This window comes from Ahaetulla prasina, chromosome 15 (assembly GCF_028640845.1).
Source record: "Ahaetulla prasina isolate Xishuangbanna chromosome 15, ASM2864084v1, whole genome shotgun sequence".
NCBI lineage: Eukaryota > Metazoa > Chordata > Lepidosauria > Squamata > Colubridae > Ahaetulla > Ahaetulla prasina.
In genome coordinates, this window is record NC_080553.1 from 15,671,430 (window position 1) to 15,695,459 (window position 24,030).

The 24,030-nt window shown below is 48.6% G+C and overlaps 1 protein-coding gene across 7 annotated transcripts in view; it reads right to left on the reverse strand.

Annotated features, from left to right (window-relative positions):
• The window catches only part of EMID1 (EMI domain containing 1), a 36,115-nt gene that overhangs the window by 2,790 nt on the left and 9,295 nt on the right, over positions 1 to 24,030 (reverse strand). Inside the window, exons 3-13 of one of the 7 annotated variants that reach the window (XM_058158052.1) lie at positions 23,304 to 23,407; positions 21,647 to 21,733; positions 20,454 to 20,515; positions 19,664 to 19,808; positions 16,255 to 16,362; positions 14,634 to 14,771; positions 13,512 to 13,592; positions 12,757 to 12,800; positions 12,571 to 12,633; positions 11,457 to 11,501; positions 8,046 to 8,130 (exon numbers count right to left, since the gene is read on the reverse strand). In XM_058158052.1, coding sequence (XP_058014035.1) covers positions 8,046 to 8,130; positions 11,457 to 11,501; positions 12,571 to 12,633; positions 12,757 to 12,800; positions 13,512 to 13,592; positions 14,634 to 14,771; positions 16,255 to 16,362; positions 19,664 to 19,808; positions 20,454 to 20,515; positions 21,647 to 21,733; positions 23,304 to 23,407 — 962 coding nt within the window. Of the gene's footprint in view, positions 1 to 8,045; positions 8,131 to 11,456; positions 11,502 to 12,570; positions 12,801 to 13,511; positions 13,593 to 14,633; positions 14,772 to 16,254; positions 16,363 to 19,663; positions 19,809 to 20,453; positions 20,516 to 21,646; positions 21,734 to 23,303; positions 23,408 to 24,030 lie in introns of all 7 variants that reach the window. The other 6 variants (XM_058158048.1, XM_058158054.1, XM_058158051.1 and 3 more) reach the window with 6 other exon arrangements.

Below are 24,030 nucleotides of genomic sequence, written 5' to 3' on the forward strand. Positions count from 1 at the left end.
GCCTGCGTTAAGATGGGAGGACTTTAACTCCCAGAATTGCTCAACCAGTTATGCCAGCCGGGGAATTCTGGGAGATTGACGTCCCCTCCATTTGTCTGCCAAGTCGCAAAGACAGTTTTCCCTAACCTGGTGCCCATCCGCCATCCCACCCAATAAATCTTGGGCTGGTAGCTTATTCATTCTTCTTGAACAAAAAGATAGGGTATCCATTCCTCATTTAGCCTGAACACCCCAATAGAGGTGTCATTTCCAGCAAGGCGCCGAGGGATGGGGAGCCTGGGAAGGAGACTGATCCCGTCGGAGGTAAATTGAACCTCCATCTCCAGGAGCAGTTCCGTTCCAGAGAAGTCTGCTATTGGAGGACGAGGAGCCGATTCGAAGCCATTCCCGTGCATCTCCCTATCACTTCCAGACAGTGGTGGGATTCAGCCAGTTCGCACCTATTCGGGAGAACCGGTTGTTAATTTTCTAAGCAGTTCAGAGAACTGGTTGTTGGAAGAAAACTTATTTTGGTTTTTTTTCCACTTTCCAGGGCTAATCCTGTAAGGAAGGCAACATTCTGGTGGTATTTCTAGCCTACTGTTTATTGCCCTGAAACAGCCTCTCTAGTTAACCCTTATTACATTGTAACGGCTAAGGCGAAGCACCTGCCAACATGTGTAACATTGAGTTGGCCACACCCACACAGTCACATGACCACCGATCCATGCCTACCGAGCTGATCATTCGGGCAGAGAACCGGTTGTTAAATTATTTGAATCCCACCACTGCTTCCAGGTAACTTAAACAGATGGACACCTCCCTACACGTGTCTCTTATCACTGCATTCTCCCGTACTCCCTGGAGTACGCGCTGGAACTACAATTCCCAGAACCATCCAGCTAATCCGGCCTTTGGAATTACGACAGCTGCAATCTTTTTAATTTTTAAATTTTTAAATTCTTTGATTTTAATAATTTTAATTGGGGTATTTTACTTATGGGTCAAATTTGACGGTTTTAAATTTCTCGGCCACTAATATAATATGTTATTTTAATTGTTGTTTTAATTCTGTATATTGTATTGTTTTAAATTCGGCTGTACACCGCCTTGAGTCCTTCGGGAGAAGGGCGGTATAAAAATCTAAATAATAAATAAAATAAAATAAACAAATAAATCTCCATGGAGCTGGACATCTAATCCTGCCCCCCCACCCCCCCCAAAAATAGATTGTTAATTTCGCCCCTGCTGGACGGGTGCAAGCTTTTATTTTTCGATGCATGCAGGCTAGTCAGAGATGCTACGGAGCAGGTGCGAAGAATTCGGGATTTGACAGCTCCGGCAATCCAAATCTCAATTCGTTTTGATACCGCGGAAGTGGAATCGTCAATCCTGCAGCCAGAGGATCTATCCATCCACCCCCCACCCTCCTCCCACCAGCAGGGGAGTCAAGACAAGCCAAACCATGCTAGGATTTTTTTTAAAAAACGGAACATTTGTGTTCAGAAAGGTGACGGCTGTTGCAGCGATGGCATGCATGAAAAGTTTTGGAATGGCGGTAGAAGGCGAAAACTTCCATGGCGGCGGCTTGGGGTGGGGAGACCCCTGGGATCCTGGCGTCTGGCGAATAATGCACCATGCGTTGGAAGAACAGGAATTGGGGTGAGGGTGGGAGCGGGAGAGGGAGAGGGAAAGGCAAGCCCTCGCATTGCGCATTACCTGGCCAGATGATAGCTTCCAGCAAGGTCACTCTCCTAGCCAGGAGCTCCAGCTGGGCTTGCTGTTCTAGGAAGCTTGGCAAGCTAATGGCCTGGCAGGGAGCGAAGAAGAGCAGAGTGGAAATTGATTGACCCCTCCCAGAGGGAACAAGAAGGGGATGGGGGTGGGGTGGGGAGTCTGGAAAGATGGCACTAGGGGGGTGAGTATGGGGCAGAGGGTCTACGTGGGACAGAGAGAAAGGCACTCGGGGATTTCTCCCGTATATGGAACCTGCGGGAAGGGAAGGTTCCGAGTTTGCTTGTCAAGAAACTGGCTGGGAATGTTTTAAATCAAGGGGTGGGGGGAGGAACGGTGGCCCTCTTATGACCCGTGGACTTCAACTCCCAGAATCCTGCCTCATTGCTGGCTCTGGATTGCTGGGAGTCGAAGCCCAGGAGCCATAAAAGGCCCGCCGTTCCCCCCCACCTCTGCTGTAAAAGGCGATCTTATTTCGCCTTGGATGCCGCGACCATCCTATATGCATTCCAGTTGCCAAGCGCCTGGGATCGCAATCGCAGCGGTCATAAGCCTGAGGACCAGCCGTAAGTCGCTTTTTCGCCATGCTGTTGTAACTCGGAGCAGGGCCTCTGGTTGCTCAACAGACTAATGCAGTCTGTTATTAACAGCAGCTGCTTGCAATTACTGCAGGTTCAAGCCCCACCAGGCCCAAGGTTGACTCAGCCTTCCATCCTTTATAAGGTCGGTAAAATGAGGACCCAGATTGTTGGGGGCAATAAGTTGACTTTGCATATAAATATACAAATAGGATGAAGACTATTGCTAACATAGTGTAAGCCGCCTGAGTCTTCGGAGAAGGCGGATATAAATGCAAATAAAAATATATTAAAAAACGGAACATTTGTGTTCAGAAAGGTGACGGCTGTTGCAGCGATGGCATGCATGAAAAGTTTGGAATGGCGGTAGAAGGCGAAAACTTCCATGGCGGCGGCTTGGGGTGGGGAGACCCCTGGGATCCTGGCGTCTGGCGAATAATGCACCATGCGTTGGAAGAACAGGAATTGGGGTGAGGGTGGGAGCGGGAGAGGGAGAGGGAAAGGCAAGCCCTCGCATTGCGCATTACCTGGCCAGATGATAGCTTCCAGCAAGGTCACTCTCCTAGCCAGGAGCTCCAGCTGGGCTTGCTGTTCTAGGAAGCTTGGCAAGCTAATGGCCTGGCAGGGAGCGAAGAAGAGCAGAGTGGAAATTGATTGACCCCTCCCGGAGGGAACAAGAAGGGGATGGGGAGGGTGGGGAGTCTGGAAAGATGGCACTAGGGGGGTGAGTATGGGGCAGAGGGTCTACGTGGGACAGAGAGAAAGGCACTCGGGGATTTCTCCCGTATATGGAACCTGCGGGAAGGGAAGGTTCCGAGTTTGCTTGTCAAGAAGCTGGCTGGGAATGTTTTAAATCAAGGGGTGGGGGGGAGGAACGGTGGCCCTCTTATGACCCGTGGACTTCAACTCCCAGAATCCTGCCTCATTGCTGGCTCTGGAATTCTGGGAGTCGAAGTCCATGAGTCATAAAAGGGCCGCCGTTCCTCCCCACCTCTGCTGTAAAAGGCGATCTTATTTCGCCTTGGATGCCGCGACCATCCTATATGCATTCCAGTTGCCAAGCGCCTGGGATCGCAATCGCAGGCCGGCGGGAATGCCGCAGCGGTCATAAGCCTGAGGACCAGCCGTAAGTCGCTTTTTCGCCATGCTGTTGTAACTCGGAGCAGGGCCTCTGGTTGCTCAACAGACTAATGCAGTCTGTTATTAACAGCAGCTGCTTGCAATTACTGCAGGTTCAAGCCCCACCAGGCCCAAGGTTGACTCAGCCTTCCATCCTTTATAAGGTCGGTAAAATGAGGACCCAGATTGTTGGGGGCAATAAGTTGACTTTGCATATAAATATACAAATAGGATGAAGACTATTGCTAACATAGTGTAAGCCGCCCTGAGTCTTCGGAGAAGGGCGGGATATAAATGCAAATAAAAAATATATTAAAAAAATGGATGTAAGTAGGAGACCATCCGAGTGAAATTAAAGACCGCTTTTGCGAGACAAAATATTTATCCATTTTTTTTAAAAAAAGAGCACCATTCCATTTAGTGACCAAGTGCAGCGGTGCCTTTTTTTAGTGACGTTGTCTGCAGCCTCCTTAGAGACGCGGTGGCCTAGAGGGGGGGGGCTCTCAGTCTCGCCTCACTATCAGGAGGGCTGTGAGTTCGATCCTAAGTAGAGGCTGATATTTCTCTGTCTGGGCACACTGAGAATATATCTGCTGAATAGAACTCCGTACTGGTGACAGGAAAGGCCTCCGGCCAGTAAAAACTCCGCTCCATTCAGTTGCCCAGACTCCATTCCTCAAAGTCTTCGAGGAAGATAAAGAAGTCCAATCGGCTCTTGGAAATAATGCACCTTTGGGACCATTGGGTGATATTCCTTTCTCTTTGGATCTTAAGAAGCGGACTTTCAGTGGGAAATCCCACTCGGTCTTTAAGGTGCCGCCATCTTCACCGTTTCAGACAAATGGCTGAAGTCGGGTTTTTTATAAGGCGTAGACCAAAAAAAAAGCCAACGCTGCATATAAAAGAACAGGCAGAGCTCCAATCCTACTATTGTGGCCGCTGTCTTTTTAACATTTTGATCCATAGAATCAATAGAATATTGATTCTATATTATATATATATTATATATTATAGGTCTTTGGTTATTCGGGTTTTCTCCCGCGTAAAATTGGAAGTGTCTTGGCGACGTTTCGACGAAGTCTCATTCGTCATCTTCAGGCTTCAGCTTCGTGCAATGCTCCCAGAAGCACGAAGCTGAAGCCTGAAGATGACGAATGAGACTTCGTCGAAACGTCGCCGAGACACTTCCAATTTTACGCGGGAGAAAACCCGAATAACCAAAGACCTACATACAAACACCCGTGAAAACCTCAGAAAACAATTATATATTATATTATGTAGATTATAGATTATACAATATAATATATTATATAGAGAGAATATAGAATCCATAGAATCATCTATTGCAATGTCCTTCCTGTCGAAGACTACTTCAGCTTCAGTCACAACAATACAAGAGCAAACAATAGATTTAAACTTAATGTTAACCGCTTCAATCTTGACTGCAGAAAATATGACTTCTGCAACAGAGTTGTTAATGCTTGGAACGCACTACCTGACTCTGTGGTCTCTTCTCAAAATCCCCAAAGCTTCAACCAAAAACTGTCTACTATTGACCTCACCCCATTCCTAAGAGGTCAGTAAGGGGCGTGCATAAGAGCACAAACGTGCCTACCGTTCCTGTCCTATTGTTTCCTTTCATTATATCCAATTTATATAGTTATTACATGCTTATACTCATATATGTACTTATATTTTGTATAGATACTTCACGCTTATGCTTATGTATGCTGTTATGACAAAATAAATAAATAAATAAAAAATAAAATAAATAAATCCTACGGCATGGACATTCCCTGACCCCCAGACCCGAGCTCTGACCTCTCCTGCCCTCGGAGATCTACAAAAAGGCCTTGAATATTCATGAATATTTCACAGAATTCCTGAGACCTTCAGACTAGCCTCCTTAAACTTCTGGATTCTCATTTAAAATCGCCATTCCTGGATGTTCCTTCGGAGCAAGCCTGGATAGATCTGGAATAAGGATCTTGGTGGAATTTTTTTAGGGGCACCCAGGAAAGTATAAATCAAATAATTTAAAAAAGCAAAAAACAAAACCAAAAAGCTGAATCTATTGTTGTCACAGTCCCTGCACACTTAAACCCCACACTTCGACAAGGCCGATTCCTGAGGTCTTCTTGTCACTCTTTGAATTTGGATCCAGCTTCTCCGAGCTGCTTCCTGCAACACTGTACTTTTGGGAGTCTTTACGATACAACGTCCCTCACCCAGATGTTGTTAAAAAAAGAAAAAAGAAAAGATTTTCCTTTCTAGGGTCACCAGGGGGAGCCCTCTGAATGCTACTGGGCCCAAATCCCAGTCAAAGGCTTAGGCACCTATTAAGAAGACTCTCTGCAAAGGGAGGAAGGAAGGAAGGAAGGAAGGAAGGAAGGAAGGAAGGAAGGAAGGAAGGAAGGAAGGAAGGAAGGAAGGAAGGAAGGAAGGAAGGAAGGAAGGAAGGAAGGAAGGAAGGAAGGAAGGAAGGAAGAGCATGAGAAAGGGAAAAGGAAGGAAGGTGGAAGAAGGAAGAGAGGGAGGGAGGAAGGAAGAGAGGGAGGGAGGGAGGGAGGGAGGAAAGAAGGAAGGAAGGAAGGAAGGAAGGAAGGAAGAGCATGAGAAAGGGAAAAGGAAGGAAGGTGGAAGAAGGAACGAAGGGAGAGAGGGAGGGAGGAATAGGGAGGGAGGAATAGGGAGGGAGGAAAAGAATAAAAACATGAGAAGGAAGGTAGGTGAAGAAGGAAGGAATATAGGGAGGGAGGGAGGAAGGAAAAACATGAGAAAGGGAAAAGGAAGGAAGGTGGAAGAAGGAAGGAAGGAAGAGAGGGAAGGAGGAAGGAAGGAAGAGAGGGAAGGAGGAAGGAAGGAAAAGCTTGAGAAAAGGAAAAGGAAGGAAGGAAGGTGGAAGAAGGAAGGGAGGGAGAGATAGAGGGAGGAATAGGGAGGGAGGAAAAGAATGAAAAATGAGAAGGAAGGAAGGGAGGTGGAAGAAGGAAGAGAGGAATCTAGGGAGGGAGGAATATAGGGACGGAGAGGGGAAGGAAAAGCATGAGAAACGGAAAAGGAAGGGAGGGAGGGAGAGGGAGGGAGGGAGGGAGAGAAGGAGGGAAGGCCACCTGGCCAGAGTGGGGGGGGGGTATCTCCCTTTCAATCTGCACCCAACCAGCTGCCCCCCCTCCCAAACAGAGGGAGAGGAGGGTCCTGGCAGCTTCTCCCAAGGGATGCCTCCATCTCTTTTCTACCTTGGCGCCTTCCCCATCAAGAGGGACAAAACCCAGGACTACAGATCCTGCAGACACCCCCCCCCCCGCTCCCATCCTATATCTGGGGAGCTGAAGGTTGGGGAAGGGGGGGGCTCCGAGACCCCGACCACCCCCAACCCCTTCGCCCAGAGAGAGCTGCTGCTGCTACAACTCGGTTTGGTCCGTCGGTCGGTCCTCGGCCTTCCTTGCCCTGTCTCTACTCACCATGCAGCCCAATCATGGCCTCCAAGATTAAAACCCTTTCTGCTAATATCTTCAAAGCCTCACGGAGCTGGTGTAAGCCCTCCCCCTGCGGACGAAAGAGACAGACACAGCCGTGAAAGGAAGGCACGCACACGCGTGTGCAAGGGTGGGGGGGGAAGAGAGAAAGGAGCGCGAGGAGGGCCCCCCCGCCTTGCCTTTTTTCGTAGACGGTCCCAACTTTCTCGCAGGCATCCCGAACCCCCCAAACGCTTGTGTGTGTGTGTGTGTGTGAATGCGATTATTATTCACAGGCAGGAAGGGCAGCCAGTCTCTTTCATCTTTCATGCACAGAGTGGTTTTTTTCCGGGGTGGGTGGGAGAGAAGCTGCCATGCAGGCAAAAAGTACCAGCCGGGTGCAGGATTTGGGGAACTCAAAATGGGGCTAAAAATGGGGAGCCAGCATGCTGTCAAGAGAAGGAGGGGGAAGGGGGGCTCCGAGACCCCGACCACCCCCAACCCCTTCACCCAGAGAGAGCTGCTGCTGCTACAACTCGGTTTGGTCCGTCGGTCGGTCCTCGGCCTTCCTTGCCCTGTCTCTACTCACCATGCAGCCCAATCATGGCCTCCAAGATTAAAACCCTTTCTGCTAATATCTTCAAAGCCTCACGGAGCTGGTGTAAGCCCTCCCCCTGCGGACGAAAGAGACAGACACAGCCGTGAAAGGAAGGCACGCACACGCGTGTGCAAGGGTGGGGAGGGGGGGGGAAGAGAGAGAAAGGAGCGCGAGGAGGGCCCCCCCGCCTTGCCTTTTTTCGTAGACGGTCCCAACTTTCTCGCAGGCATCCCGAACCCCCCAAACGCTTGTGTGTGTGTGTGTGTGTGAATGCGATTATTATTCACAGGCAGGAAGGGCAGCCAGTTTCTTTCATCTTTCATGCACAGAGTGTTTTTTTCCAGGGGGGCGGGAGAGAAGCTGCCATGCAGGCAAAAAGTACCAGCCGGGTGCAGGATTTGGGGAATTCAAAATGGGGCTAAAAATGGGGAGCCAGCATGCTGTCAAGAGAAGGAGGGGGAAGGGGGGCTCGAGACCCCGACCACCCCCAACCCCTTCGCCCAGAGAGAGCTGCTGCTGCTACAACTCGGTTTGGTCCGTCGGTCGGTCCTCGGCCTTCCTTGCCCTGTCTCTACTCACCATGCAGCCCAATCATGGCCTCCAAGATTAAAACCCTTTCTGCTAAAATCTTCAAAGCCTCACGGAGCTGGTGTAAGCCCTCCCCCTGCGGACGAAAGAGACAGACACAGCCGTGAAAGGAAGGCACGCACACGCGTGTGCAAGGGTGGGGGGGGAAGAGAGAAAGGAGCGCGAGGAGGGCCCCCCCGCCTTGCCTTTTTTCGTAGACGGTCCCAACTTTCTCGCAGGCATCCCGAACCCCCCAAACGCTTGTGTGTGTGTGTGTGTGTGAATGCGATTATTATTCACAGGCAGGAAGGGCAGCCAGTCTCTTTCATCTTTCATGCACAGAGTGGTTTTTTTCCGGGGTGGGTGGGAGAGAAGCTGCCATGCAGGCAAAAAGTACCAGCCGGGTGCAGGATTTGGGGAACTCAAAATGGGGCTAAAAATGGGGAGCCAGCATGCCATCAAGAGAAGGGGAGGGAGGGGGGGAAAGGGGGGGCTTTTTTGCATTACACCCTCAGGGCAGTGGTGGGATTCAGCCGGTTCGCACCGATTCGGAAGAACCGGTTGTTAATTTTCTAAGCAGTTTGGAGAACCGGTTGTTGGAAGAAATCTTATTTTGTTTTTTTTCCCCACCTTCCAGGGCTAATCCTGTAAGGAAGGCAGGAAAGAAACGTTCTGGTGGTATTTCTAGCCCAATCTTCATTGCCCTGCTTACAGAAACTGCCTCTCTGGTTAACCCTTAGTACATTGTAACAGCTAAGGCAAAGCGCCCATCGACGTGAGTGACATTGAGTTGGCCACACCCACACAGTCACATGGCCCACCAAGCCACACTCACCGAGCTGGTCATTAGGGCAGCGAACCGATTGTTAAATTATTCGAACCGGTTGTTAAATTTATTCGAATCTCACCACTGCCTCAGGGGCCTGCAAACACCCTCTCCCCACTTCGAAGTATTACAGGGTTAGAACGTGGAAACCATCCAGACCAATCCTCGGTCCAAGGGTGCAGGAAGCTGGCCACGACCACGTTCCGTGGCCCAGCCGTGACGGGTTAATTCGTTGATTGTGAATGAATGAATGAATTTGTGATTCGTGCTTTATGGGGGTTGGGTCTCAAAAGAGCTCCCGAGGGCTTCTAAACCAGCTTTTCCTGACCACCTTCTCCTTGGCTGAGCTGTGACTGACATCCCCCTCCCCACAAATGAGCTAAAGAGCCCCGTTTACCTGTATCTTATTGCTGTTATTAAAAATTGCTAGGTGGGCAGGAAGAATAGTCCTTGAGTGGCTCAGACTGCTAAGACAGTCTGTTATTAACAGCAGCTGCTTGCAATTACTGCAGGTTCAAGTCCCACCAGGCCCAAGGTTGACTCAGCCTTCCATCCTTTATAAGGTCGGTAAAATGAGGACCCAGATTGTTGGGGGCAATAAGTTGACTTTGTATATAATATACAAATGGATGAAGACTATTGCTTGACATAGTGTAAGCCGCCCTGAGTCTTCGGAGAAGGGCGGGATATAAATGCAAATTAAATAAATAGTGGAATACTTTAAAAAGTAATATTAAACTACCGTACGGTTGGCTAAAATTGCGAAGCTAAAGCAGCTTCTTTTGAAAATCTTGAGCTGCCTCGAACCGCAGAGGTTCACTCTTTTTCTCAATGCTCTGCCTGTTTTTTTATATGCATTGCATTATCATTCAATCAGAATAGAGCTAGAAGGGACCTCCTCCTCCTCCTCCTGGTCCCCCAACTCCCTTGTAGCACTGATGATGTTACCTAGTTGGGTCATGAAAGGTCTACAAGAAAACCACCAAGGTCAGAGTACACCAAGAACCCCACAGTCCTCCTCCTTCTCTTCCTCTACTTCTCCCTCATCCACCTCTTCTTCTTCTTCTTCTTCTTCTTCTTCTTCTTCTTCTTCTTCTTCTTCTTCTTCTTCTTCTTCTTCTTCTTCTTCTTCTTCTTCTTCTTCTTCTCCCTCCTCCTCCTCCTCCCTCAACTTCCTTTTAGCACTGATGATGTTACCTAGTTGGGTCATGAAATGTCTACAAGAAAACCACCAAGCTCAGAGAAGCACCAAGGACCCCACAGTCCTCCTCCTTCTCTTCCTCTACTTCTTCCTCCTCCACCTCTTCTTCTTCTTCTTCTTCTCCCTCCTCCTCCTCCTCCCCCAACTTCCTTCTTGCACTGATGGTGTTACCTAGTTGGGTCGTGAAACGTCTGCAAGAAAACCACCAAGCTCAGAGAGCACCAACCCCGAACTACAAATATTCTCTTCTATATTTAGTATGTTTCCCCCACCACCACACACAAATATACCATCTCCCAAGATGCTGCTCTTCGGACGTAAACTTGCCTGAGGTTTGAACATTTTCGATTAGAAAAATGTTCAAACATTTTTAAGCATTTCATTTGGGGATGAAAAATTTGGGGAGAGCTAACCATCTCACAAGCGTTCGGCTTTCCATCGTCTGACTGAATGTCTTCTGGGTGGCGGCTGAATCCTTGTTCTGGGGAGGGGGGACTGATAGTTTTAAGAGACGGGGGCAGTGGTGGGATTCAGTCGGTTCGGGAGAACCAGTAGTTAAATTACTGGCTGGCCCCACCCCTTGCAGGAGTCCCTACGCACCACATTTTGGCTCCCAAGTAAATGCAGGGGGGCCTCCTAGGACCAAAAGGGGGTGCAGGGGTGTGTGCACACACACACACCCCGGTGCCCATGCCCACCATGGCCACATCCACACAGCCGGTCATTAGAGCAGAGAACCAGAAGTTAAATTATTTGAATCCCACCACTGGACGGGTGTTGTGTCTGCGCCCCCCGAGCCGGGCCTCCTGCCAGAAAGTGACTTGGAAAGTGAGGGGGAAGGGCCGTCAGGACTTACCTCAGGAGCACCGGCTTCCCTGGCTCAGCTCCAGGAGCCAGAGGCAGGCCAGGTGGAAGAGATAACGAGGCCTCCGTCCCCTGACTCTTTCCCCCCCCAGGCCACGCCTCCAGACCCAGCTGATGGCAATCAGGCCTGGCTGGACCTTAGGTTTCGTAGGCAGGAGAGGAGGGAACAACAGAAGCAGGGGTGGGGCAGGCCTGGGAAGTGCTGAGTCATGGAGCCACACCCCACAGGATATAAAGGCAGCCAGAGCTGCTGTGCCTCTTCGTAGCAGGCAAATCAACTGATTAACTAAGAGCTGAAGTTTGTTCCTGGGTGACTCATCGGCGTTGAGGAAGATAACAGAGACACTTGGCAGATGCTGGCTATTCTGCTGCCAGAGCTGATAGTGCCGGCTAATTAAGCCATCACTCGGACGGAGGCGAAGGGGGGTACAGAACAACGGGGTTCCTCTCGGGACGAGGCACAAAGAGATTAGAGCTACGGAGGGGAGAGAGGGAGAGAGGGAGGGAAAGGGGGATATCACCCAGAACGTACCCAGGATCCCTTCTCGCCTGGGTCACCCTTGAGACCCGGTTCCCCCTGCAAGAAACCAAAACGAGATGTTAGGAACCAAGGGAAGCGAGTCTGTCTCTCTCTCTCTACCTGGCTCTTTGCTGAAAAGGAGTGTTGGACTACAATTCCCATCCCCTCCTGTCCAGCAGTGAAATTTGAACCGGTTTGCCACCGGTTCGCTGGCCACGTGTGATGCGGTGCACGTCAAATGCACGCTGCGTGTGCGTGCACATGCAGTGTGCATTGAACTCAGGCTGCACACGCACGCATGCACAGTACACGCAAAACGCGCCCTTCGCACAGAAAAAGGAGGCTTGGGAAGGTAAGTAAAACAGTAACGGTGGGAGAGAACAGTTGTGCCGCGCGATTTAGATTCACTAGAAAGCAGGATTTCCTGCTTTCTAGCGATTTTACATCACGCGGCACAGCTGATCGTCGGAAAAACCAGTTCCTCTGAACCGGTAGCATTTTTTTTTTACTACCGGTTCGCCCGAGTCATTAACTTATGTTAATGACCCAGGCTCCCTGGGTCATTAACTTATGAAACTGGCAACCTGGGCCAATTTCATCCTAAAATGGGGGCAAAACAAATGTCTCATTTACCCACAGAAATTTGGGGCTCAGCGGCAGCCGTAAGTCGAGAACTACCTATACTAGGTTTCCCAACAGACTTGAAGGACACACCTGGACCAAGATGCTACATGGAGTCAGTTGTTCATTTGGGCGTCAGGAAGGAAAACGACGGTATTCGATGTGCCCTACCCATCCTTGTTTCAGGGGTACATAGTTGGATCCCCAACTTCCCCAGGCAGCCTGTTTCAGTGTGCTTATCTTTTCGTCGCTGCCTCAGGTCAATCCAAGATTGATCCTCAGCAGCTGGAGCCTTAGGCATTGCCAGGGAGGAGGAGGGTCCGGGAGAGGAAGGCCTTGTCAGCTCCTCCTCCTGGCCTGCAGCTGGAGCCTGGGGCGGTGCCAGAGAGGAGGGTCCTGGAGAGGAAGGCCTTGTCGGCTCCTCCCCATCGCTCTCAGAGTCATCCTCCTCCATAAGGACAGGCTCAGGGGCCGGAGTCACAACACTTCCAGAGTGGAAACTCACCCTCTCTCCTTTCTGTCCAAGGGTACCAGCGGCCCCGTCAGCACCTGGTGATCCTGGAATTCCCTGGAAGAAACCATCACGCTCTCTCAGACTTAGGTCCGGTGGTGGAATTCCATCCTTCTTCCAGGAGGGAATTCTTTCCCCGTTCCCCAATTCTTTTCCTGGAGAGATGGTCGGTCTACTTACATCACGCCCTGGAAAACCTGGTTTCCCAGCAGGTCCTGGGGGACCTAGAGAGAGAAAGACAGCAAAGCCTGGTCAACCCTCTATTTTTGTGTGAATGGTTGTTGTTAAGGGCTGAAGAAGACTTCTGGAAATTGAAATCCACACTTCTTATCCATACCTCTTACAGTTGCCAAGGTTGGGGAAACCCTAGTGTCAGAGTGCGCACAGTGTGACTAATTTTTGAGACAACCCAGGAGCAAAATACAGAGGTTTGTCTTTCAAATAGTGGTTTATCTACGAGGACTATATACATACACATACTAGGCAAAATCAGGCAAACAATCATCAACTACAGCACAGAAGCACACAAACAGCCTTTGAAAGTAGTGAAGAGTCAGATAACCCTGCTGACTCATTACTACCGTTGTATCATCATTACAGCATTATAGTATGAGAGCAGCCAGTCAGCTATTAAATCATCATTACCCTGACACCTAGTCTAGTCTGGAAGGATCTAGTTCTAACGTTCAACCAGTGAAGTTTCCTGAAGAGGTCAACTCACTTCAGTCATCCCACTGATGACCGAGAGCGGTGGTTGTTCCCTTGCTTTGGCTTCCAGCTTTCCATCCATTTATCAAGATAATAATATTTGCCCAGAAGCCAGGTTCCTAGGCAGCTTATAAAATGTTTACTGTCCATTATGGCACATCCAAAAGCAATTTGGATTTTTTTACAATCGGTGTTTCCAGACAGGTTGGGAATGTGACAATTCTTACCTGTTGGGCCCGGAAGTCCCGGAGGTCCAGGTGGACCAGTTACAACCGTTTCAGGGAAGGAGTTGGAGAGAAGCAAATCCCCTAAAAGGCGTTAAGAGAAAAGAAAGAACCATGGAGAAAATCTCATTAAGTGCACCCATGTGTATTCTCTCTCTCTCGCTCATCACTCTTTCTCTCTCCCCCTCTCTCCCCTGTTCTTTCTCTCTCCCCCTCTCCCCTTTCTCTCCCTTTCTTTCTCCCCACATTCTCTCCCTTCTTTCTCTCTCCCTCCCTCTCTCCCTCCTTCTCTCTCTTCTTCCATCCCTCCCTCTTGCCCCCTCACCCCTTCTCTTTCCCCCTCTCCTCTTTCTCTCCTTTCTTGCTCCCCATTCTCTCCCTCCTTCTCTCCTTCTCTCTCCTCCTTCTCTCTCCCTCCTCTCTCTGCTCTTTCTCTCTTCCCTCACTCCTCTTTCTCTCTCCCTTTCTCTCTTCTTCTCTCTCTCTCCCTCCTTCCCTCTCCCGCTCTCCTTCCCGCTCTGTTCTTTCTCTCTTTCCCTCTCCCTTTCTCTCCCTTTCTCTCCCATTCTCTCCTTCCTTTCTCTCCCTCCTCCCCTCTCCTCCCTCCGCTCTTTCTCTCTTTCTCTCTCCTCCTTCCCTCTCCCTTTCTCTCTACCCATTCTCTCCCTCTTTACTCTCTCCTTCTCTCCTTCTCCTCTCTCTTTCTTTCTTTCTCTCTCCCTCCCTCTCTCCGCTGTTTCTCTTTCCCTCTCTCCCCTTTCTCTCCCTCCTTTCTCCCTCCTTCTCTCGTTCCTCTCTCCCTCCCTCTTTCTGTCTCCCTTTCTTTCTCCCCCATTCTCTTCCTTCCTCTTCTCTTCCCCCTACCTCTCTCCCTCCTTCTCTCTCTTCCTCGCTCCCCTTCTCTCTCCCCCCTCCTTTTCTCTCCTTCTTTCCCTCCCCCCTCCCCCTCTCCTCATACGCAATTAGAGGGAGTCCTTGATTTACAAGTGACTTATGTCCGTTTATGACAATGATGACCGTTGCAGCATCCCCAGGCTTATGTGATTTATATTTGGATGTTTGAAAACTCGCTCAGCTGTGAGATGCACGGACTGCAATTCCCAGCATTCCCCAGCCGGACTTTACCTTGATCTGGGATTGGTGAAAATTGGGGCCCGACTGGGGCTGGTGGTCCCGGAGGTCCCGGGGGTCCGGGGTGGCCCTTTTCACCAGGAAAGCCCCTGGCCCCATCTCGTCCTGGTGGGCCGGGCGGACCTGTGGGACCTGGAAGAAAGAAAAATCGACAATGGAGAAGGATGGGCCGAGCACGGCAACAATGGAGCCCTGCTGGTGGAGTGGTTAGCGTGCAGAACTGTAGGATGACTCTGCCGACTGCCAACAGTTTGATCCTCACTAGTTCAAGGCTGACTCAGCCTTCCGTCCTTCCAAGGTTGGTAAAATGAGGAGCCAGATTGTTGGGGTTTGCAAGAGGCTGACTCTGTAAACCGCTTAGAAAGATCTGCAAAGTACTACAAAACGGTATATAAGTCTAAGTACTATTGCTATTTTAATTCCTATTCTATTCTATTTCCTATTATTCTATTCTATTCTATTCTATTCTATTTCATTCCTATTCTATTCTATTCTATTCTATTCTATTCTATTCTATTCTATTCTATTCTATTCTATTCTATTCTATTCTATTCTATTCCTATTCCATTCTATTTAATTCCTATTCTATTTTATTTAATTCCTATCCTATTCTATTCTATTCTATTTAATTCCTATTCTATTTAATTCCTATTCTATTTAATTCCAATTCTATTCTGTTCAATTCCTATTCCATTCTATTTAATTCCTATTCTATTCTATTTAATTCTATTCTATTTAATTCCTATTCTATTTAATTCCTATTCTATTCTATTCAATTCCTATTCTATTTTATTTAATTCCTATTCTATTCTATTTAATTCTATTCTATTTAATTCCTATTCTAATTCCTATTCTATTCTATTCAATTCCTATTCCATTCTATTTAATTCCTATTCTATTCTATTTAATTCCTATTCTATTTAATTCCTATTCTATTTATTCCTATTCTATTTAATTCCTATTCTATTTAATTCCAATTCTATTCTATTCTATTCTATTCTATTCTATTCTATTCTATTCTATTCTATTTAATTCCTATTCTATTCTGTTCAATTCCTATTCCATTCTATTTAATTCCTATTCTATTTTATTTAATTCCTATCCTATCCTATTCTATTCTATTTAATTCCTATTCTTATTCCTATTCTATTTAATTCCTATTCTATTTAATTCCTATCCTATCCTATCCTATCCTATCCTATCCTATCCTATCCTATCCTATCCTATCCTATCCTATTTAATTCCTATTCCATTTAATTCAGTTCCTATTTCATTCCATTCCATTCAATTCCTATTCCATTCTATTTAATTCCTATTCTATTATATTTAATTCCTATTCTATTTTATTTAATTCCTATCCTATCCTATTCTATTTAATTCCTATTCAATTCCTATTCTATTTAATTCCTATTCTATTTAATTCCTATCCTATCCTATCCTATCCTATCCTATTCTATTCTATTCTATTCTATTCCATTCAATTCCTATTCCATTCTATTTAATTCCTATTCTATTCTATTTAATTCTTGTACTATTTATTTTCACTTTCCATCTGGAAAAGGAAAAGTTTTCAACAAAACTTGTCTTAAAAAAAGAAGCCGCCGCAGCAGCTTACCCTGTGGTCCAACTGGGCCCTTGACCCCAGGGATGCCCGAAGGGCCCCGGATTCCAGCGTCGCCCTTAGGCCCTACGGGGCCCGGTAGTCCTTGGGAGGCCAATCCTCCTGGAACACGGAAAAGAGAGAAGAGAAACAACTCAGTCAAAGTTGTGCAGGATTGTCAATTTGGGGATGTCAAATCAACAGGATTGCAACTGCAGGAACAAGGAGTTCCCTGAACCTGACGACAGTTCACTCAGTGACCGTTTCGAAGTTACAGCAACATTGGGGGGAAAAATGACCTGTTGTACGAGTGTTTTTCATACAAGCGATCACTGCCGCATTCCCATGGTCACGTGATCGAAATTCAACGGTGCTTGGCAACTGGCATGTACTTACGACGGTTGGCGTATTCCCAAGGTCACTTGATCCCCTTTGGCGACCTTCGGACCAGCCAAAGCCCAACACAACCGTGTTCCTAAAGTTAACCGCTGCCGCGATTTGCTTCGCGACGGCGGCAAAGGAAGTCGTAAAATGGGGCGCTGCTCCCTGAACAAACATCTTGCTTAGCAACGTGAAATTGCAGGCTCGGCCTGTAGTTCTCCACTTACGACTGCGGGGAGTGGAGCAAAGCCGCTGTGGGTTCTACCCAGTGGTGGGATTCAAGTAATTTAACAACCGGTTCTCTGCCCTAATGATTTCTTCCAACAACCAGTTCGCCAAACTGCTCAGAAAGTTAACAACTGGTTCTCCCGAAGTGGTGCGAACCGGCTGAATCCCACCACTGGTTCTACCCGATTTTAGGAGCCTTTCCCCCACCCCCCCACGCCACAGTCGTTAAACGAATCTCGGCTTCTCTCCTGTGTATTTTGCACACAGGCGAAAGGAAATACCAAACTCCCTTCCACGTAATTGATAGCTAATTGAAAGCCACATCATACCAGCTCCCCATAGCATCTTCGCTACTAACCGCCTACTTGGGGGGGCCGGGTGGGGTGGGGGGTGGGGAGGCTGCATTGCAAAGCAGTTAGGAGGAGTTGGAAGGGGAAGGGGTTGTAAATTGAATGCAGGCAGCCGGAAGACCCCCGCTCCCCAATCGGTCATATTCTTGTGTTTTTTGTAGTTGTGCCGTTTTTTGTTTTCGTTTTTCCTTCGCTGGGTGAGACGAAGATTCGTTCGCCATCCTGTCCAGAGGAAGACAAGAGCAGCCCCCTCCCCACTTAAGCCCTCTCCCCCTTGCTCATCCCACCCGACCCCTTAAACTCCCCACTTAAACCCTCTCCCCCTTGCTCATCCGACCCGACCCCTTAAACTCCCCACTTAAACCCTCTCCCCCTTGCTCATCCCACCCGACCCCTTAAACTCCCCCCTTAAACCCTCTCCCCCTTGCTCATCCCACCCGACCCCTTAAACTCCCCTTAAACCCTCTCCCTTGCTCATCCCACGACCCCTTAAACTCCCCACTTAAACCCTCTCCCCCTTGCTCATCCCACCCGACCCCTTAAACTCCCCCCTTAAACCCTCTCCCCCTTGCTCATCCCACCCGACCCCTTAAACTCCCCCCTTAAACCCTCTCCCCCTTGCTCATCCCACCCCTTAAACTCCCCTTAAACCCTCTCCCTTGCTCATCCCACCGACCCCTTAAACTCCCCTTAAACTCCCCTTAAACTCCCCTTAAACTCCCCTTAAACTCCCCTTAAACCCTCTCCCTTGCTCATCCCACCTGACCCCTTAAACTCCCCTTAAACCCTCCCTTGCTCATCCCACCCGACCCCTTAAACTCCCCTTAAACCCTCTCCCTTGCTCATCCCACCTGACCCCTTAAATTCCCCACTTAAACCCTCTCCCCCTTGCTCATCCCACCCGACCCCTTAAACTCCCCACTTAAACCCTCTCCCCCTTGCTCATCCCACCCGACCCCTTAAACTCCCCTTAAACCCTCCCCCCTGCTCATCCCATCCGACCCCTTAAATTCCCCACTTAAACCCTCTCCCCCTTGCTCATCCCACCCGACCCCTTAAACTCCCCACTTAAACCCTCTCCCCCTTGCTCATCCCACCCGACCCCTTCCCAGCCCTCCCTTTGTGCAAAATGGAGGCCAGGCGATCAATTTTTGTCAGTGCTTACACACCAAGCCAGAAGCATATGTTGTGTCGCAGTGAAGGAGGGGGTGGGAAGGGGGTTATGGGGAGTGTGTGGGGGGGAAGGCAGATAAATCTTTCCAGCTGCAGAAATTGAAACCAGAGCAGGAGCTGAAAGGCAAACAGTCCCCGATGCCACACACACCCTCTATAGCCGTCTTCGGTCCCAGCCCCCCCCCCAGCCTAACACTCCCCAGCCCTCATGCAAGCCTGGATCTGAGGAGAGGGCCGGAGGGAGCTGGAGATGACTCTCCGAAGAGAGTCCCCCACCCCACTTCGATCCCGGGATAGCGGGGGTAGGGTTGCCTGGATGCTGCTGCAGCTCTGTGCAAGCTGGCAAACATGGGTTGGGTTCACACACACACACACACACACACACACACACACACACACACACGGCTTCCCCCCCCATGTCAGTTTCAGCCAGCCATCCCTTCAAAAGCAGACCCCAGCCCACGCTTCTCCTTTGATCCCTTCGACTTTCACTAACTTTTTATTTTCTTGCTCTTTATATGTATACTGTGAGCTTCTGCACCAGAGAGAAATTCCTTGTGTGTCCCTCCTCCTCCTCCTCCTCCTCTTCCTCATTCTATTCTATTCTATTCTATTCTATTCTATTCTATTCTATTCTATTCTATTCTATTCTATTCTATTCTATTCTATTCTATTCTAATTTTCCTCTATGCTATGCTGTGCTATGCTATTCTAATTCTCTTCTCCTCTCCTCTCTCCTCCTCTCCTCTCCTCTCCTCTCCTCTCCTCCTCTCCTCTTCTCTTCTCTTCATTCTAATTTTCCTCTATGCTATGCTATGCTATTCTAATTCTCTCTCTCTTCTCTTCTCTTCTTCTCTTCTCTCTCTTCTCTCTCTCTCTCTCTTCTCTTCTCCTCCTCTCTCTTCCTCTTCTCTTCTCTTCTAATGTTATTCTATTCTATTCTAATTTTCCTCTATGCTATGCTATGCTATTCTAATTCTCTTCTCCTCTCCTCTCCCTCTTCTCTTCTCTTCTCTTTTCCTCTTCTCTTCTAATGTTATTCTATTCTATTCTATTCTATTCTATTCTATTCTATTCTATTCTATTCTATTCTATTCTATTCTATTCTATTCTATTCTAATTTTCCTCTATGCTATGCTATGCTATGCTATTCTAATTCTCTTCTCTTCCCTTCCCTTCCCTTCCCTTCCCTTCCATAGCTTTGATCACATTGCCACGACTGCCACCTTGGCTTCGGTGAAGGTACCACACAGACACCCGATTGCAGGCAGCCTTCTCTCTCACTCACTCACCCGCCACACGTTCTTCTCCGGGTTTCCCTCGCGGGGCTTGAGAGGGCCACAGATTTAAAGGGTCGGGGGCAGCATCGCCCGTGGAGGGCAAGCATCGTCGAGATACAGCCGAAGGACCGGATTCACCTGCCGTGAACGTAGCTACCTGGTGGCCAAAAAAAAAAAAAAGGAACGGATTAAATCGTGCAATTGGCTTTAACAGAGGACTGCAAATCCAGCCACTCCCAGGGGTGGGGCTGCTGGGGGTTCGGGAGAACCTCTAGCTAGGATTCTGTGCCGTTCGGAGAAATCCCGCTCCTGGCTGGTCCCGCCACTCCGCCCCTCCCCTCCCAGGAGTCCCCACGCGGCCCGTTTTAGATACAGGTAAGTGCAAGGTGCGCACGGAGGCTCAGGGAGGGCAAAAAACGGGCCTACCGAAAGTTCAGGAAGGCCAGAGGGCCTCCGGAGCCTGGGGAGGCTGTTCTCACCCTCCTGGAGGCTCTAGGAAAGCCTCCGGAGCCCGGGGAGGGCAAAAACACTCCCCCCGCCCCAGTGGTGCAGGAGGCCTTCCATCCTTTATAAGGTAGGTAAAATGAGGACCCAGATTGTTGGGGGGGGCAATAAGTTGACTTTGTATATAAATATACAAATGAATGAAGACTATTGCTTGACATAGTGTAAGCCGCCCTGAGTCTTCGGAGAAGGGCGGGATATAAATGCAAATTAAAAAAAACAAAAACTCCTCAATGCAACTCAGAGATAGAGTTCTAAATTAAAGTTATTGGGGGAAAAAAGACAATAAAAGACTAACTTTGGCTTCCAGGAGATTGACTTTCGCCAACAGTTCGGAGAATTTGCTGCAGTTGAAACAACCTTCGGAGGCAAAACAGAGAACGGGTGAATAGAATAAAACTTTATTATGGTCATCGACCAGCAATAGACATGCAATAAACTAAAAATTTACAGGGGCCTCTGTGGCTCAGACTGCTAATGCAGTCTGTTATTAACAGCAGCTGCCTGCAATTACTGCAAGTTCAAGTCCCACCAGGCCCAAGGTTGACTCAGCCTTCCATCCTTTATAAGGTAGGTAAAATGAGGACCCAGATTGTTGGGGGCAATAAGTTGACTTTGTATATAAATATACAAATAGGATGAAGACTATTGCTAACATAGTGTAAGCCACCCTGAGTCTTCGGAGAAGGGCGGGATATAAATGCAAATTTAAAAAAAAGGCTACTGACATCCATCGCATATAATAACCATCCCTATTATTAAAATACAGGATCTCAACCAATAAGGTCACTTCCTAATTTACATGCGTGGAGAGCCGATAAGCATGTGAGTAAATGTATTTTTCCCATAACTGTTATATATATATATCTCCAAAAAATTGGCATCAGTTGACATCTATAATTCGGTAACCAATTTTTTTCTTGTTGACACAAAATTTTGCCACTGCACCCGTGGTAGCCGGATTTGAGTCTTGGAGGACAAAGTCTACATAAAAGTCGTCTGTCCACCCTGGCAACCTCTCTAGTAAGGGGAGAATATATATTGACCTACAATATATATTGTGAGTTTTAACATTTTCCTATTGGTTTGTCCCAGTTGCCATGGATGGCTGTGAAAGTTGGATCGTAAGGAAGGCTGAGCGCCAACGAATGGAGGCCTTTGAACTCTGGTGCTGGAGAAGACTCCTGCATCGAGATCCCTTGGACTGCAAGGCCATCCAACCGGTCAGTCCTAGAGGAGATCAACCCTGACTGCTCTTTAGAAGGCCAGAAAAATCCTTGGGCCACCTAATGAGAAGGAAGGACTCCCTGGAGAAGAGCCGAATGCTGGGAACGATGGAGGGCAAAAGAAGAAGAAAGGGACGGAAGAGAACGAGGTGGCTGGATGGAGTCACCGAAGCAGTCGGCGGGAGCTTCAATGGACTCCGGGGGATGGTAGATTTCTTTACAAGGCTCCTGTTAGTTGGAAATCGGAAAGGTAAATGTCCCTCACCGGAATAGGTTGCAGGTCGGATGGGCAGTCTGCTCAGAGGAGGAATTCCCTGTGCGACACCTGGAACATCTTGGTAGCTGACGGTGTCTGAAAAAAACAAAAGAAAAAATGTGTGAAGAAGGGTCCTAAGGCACTTTTTTCTCTCAATTTACAACCACGTGTTTAGTGTCTGTTACAATGGGGTTTAACGGTGGATTATTGAATAAGCCATGATTGTGTGATTAGGTTTATGGCCCATGGTGGTTTCGTTCATACCAATCAAAATTGACTTAGCTGTACGCTCTTGTATTTTATACTGTTGTAAAAGTCCATATAAATTAAAAGGGATGCGGTGGCTTAGTGGCTAAGATGTTGAGCTTGTCGATCGAAAGGTCGGCAGTTCAGCGGTTCGAATCCCTAGTGCTGCCGTGTAACGGGGTGAGCTCCCGTGACTTGTCCCAGCTTCTGCCAACCTAGCAGTTCGAAAGCAAGTAAAAAATGCAAGTAGAAAAAATAGGGACCACCTTTGGTGGAAAGGTCACACCGTTTCCGTGCGCCTTTGGCGTTGAGTCATGCCGGCCATATGACCATGGAGATGTCTTCGGACAGCGCTGGCTCTTCGGCTTTGAAATGGAGATGAGCACCGCCCTCTAAAATCGGGAACGACTAGCACGTATGGTGCGGGGGGAACCTTTACCTTTTAAAAGTCCAGAAACTGGATTCTTAAGGTCTGTGGGCATCATGCACCATAGCTGGCACCCAGAGGGCAGTCAAAAAACCCACCCTACCTGTCCTTCATGGTTGTCTATACCCCCTCCAGAGGAAAAAAAGTTCTTGGCCATGGATTTTGGCATTAGGACCTCCACAAAGCATCATAGACTGCACAAATGATAACAGAACATTGTGTGGGTGGGTAGGACATAGAATAAGCAAATGGAAAACGCAGCCTGTACTCAAAAAGCCCCTTTCTGCTCTAGAAGTCCCCCCCTCCCCTCCAGTTGTGTGCCAGGATCTCATTTCTGGGCTCTTTGTCTCCCTGACCCCACAAAAGATGCAAGCTTTGGAATTCTCTTTGACAAACACCCCTATTGTGGCCTGGCAGCGGCCAATGGATCTGGCAGCAGATTTGGACAGTGAGGAGGTTGGGGAGGAACATGGGCCAGTCTTGGAGTCTGGGGAAAGCTCTGACGAGGGCTCTGCGTCAAAGGCAGAGAGGGGGCCAGGGCCGTCTTGACTGTTATCAGCTGCCTTCGGAGTCGGACATCAGTGAGGCAGACGAACAGCTGGAGCCTGTTCCCAGCGTGTGCATGCGCAGAGCTGCCAGGAGAAGAGAACAGCTAAAGAACAAGGGTCGACTTGGGAGTAAGGCCACAGGTGGACGGTGAATGGCCCCTCCCAGAGGGAATAAAAGAGGAGCGAAAGGGGAGTGGAGTTTGCAGGAGACAATTAGTTCATTCCTGCATTCTTGCCAAGTATTGCAGTGTCTGAAAGATATCGGCCTGGCCAGTCTCAAAGCCTGATAAAGTTCGGTAATTGTGAACTATCTTGAAAGACTGTGGGAAAGGAAAGAATTCACTGTCAATTAAATAACAGGGGTTTATCGGGATGAGGACTCGGTTTCGTGCTGCTGGGGAAATCTAGGTTAGAACACACACAGAGGTTGCGGGTTCATCGGTACCTGCTTCGCAGTTGGCTCCCGAATGCCCAGGGCAACATTTCCACTCCAGAGCAGTGACCATCTTGTACGCCTGCTTGTACGTCGGTCGAATCACAGTCTTGTAGCTGGAAGACAAAACAAGAGCAAGCAACTTCAAGAGACAGGAAGGACCCCAGAAAATTGTGCCTGGAGGGAGAATTTGAAAGGGAGAGCAGGAACCAAGCATTTAGAGCAGTGTGTGTGTGTGTGTCTCCAAACGTGGCAACTTTAAGATTCGTGGACTTCAACTCCCAGAATTCCCCAGCCACGTGGCTAAGGAATTCTGGGAGTTGAAGTCCGCGAGTCTTAAAAGCTGCCACGTTTGGAGATTCCTGATTTATAGCAGTGGCTTTCCAGCTTGACAACTTCACGATGGGTGGACGTCAATGCCCAGAATTCCCCCAAAGTTGGGGTCCACACAACATGAAGTTGTCAAGACATAAAGACACGTGAGCCTTTGCCAGGAAGCAACTTTGTTCGTGCTGGTCGGTTTAAATTCTGAAGCACCGTTTTGACTCTATGCTCCATGTGGCCTTGCAAAGCTAATCTGCCAATGAGGTCTTTGGCAGGGTGTCAAGGGAGATAAAGGTGGGTGTTTATCAGCCTTATCCCGAAGGACTGTGGCAGACTTCTGTCGGGCTCGTTACAAACTTTTTGTGACTCATCACGGGGCTGGGAAGTAACAGAATTCACAGCCGTTGAAATAAAA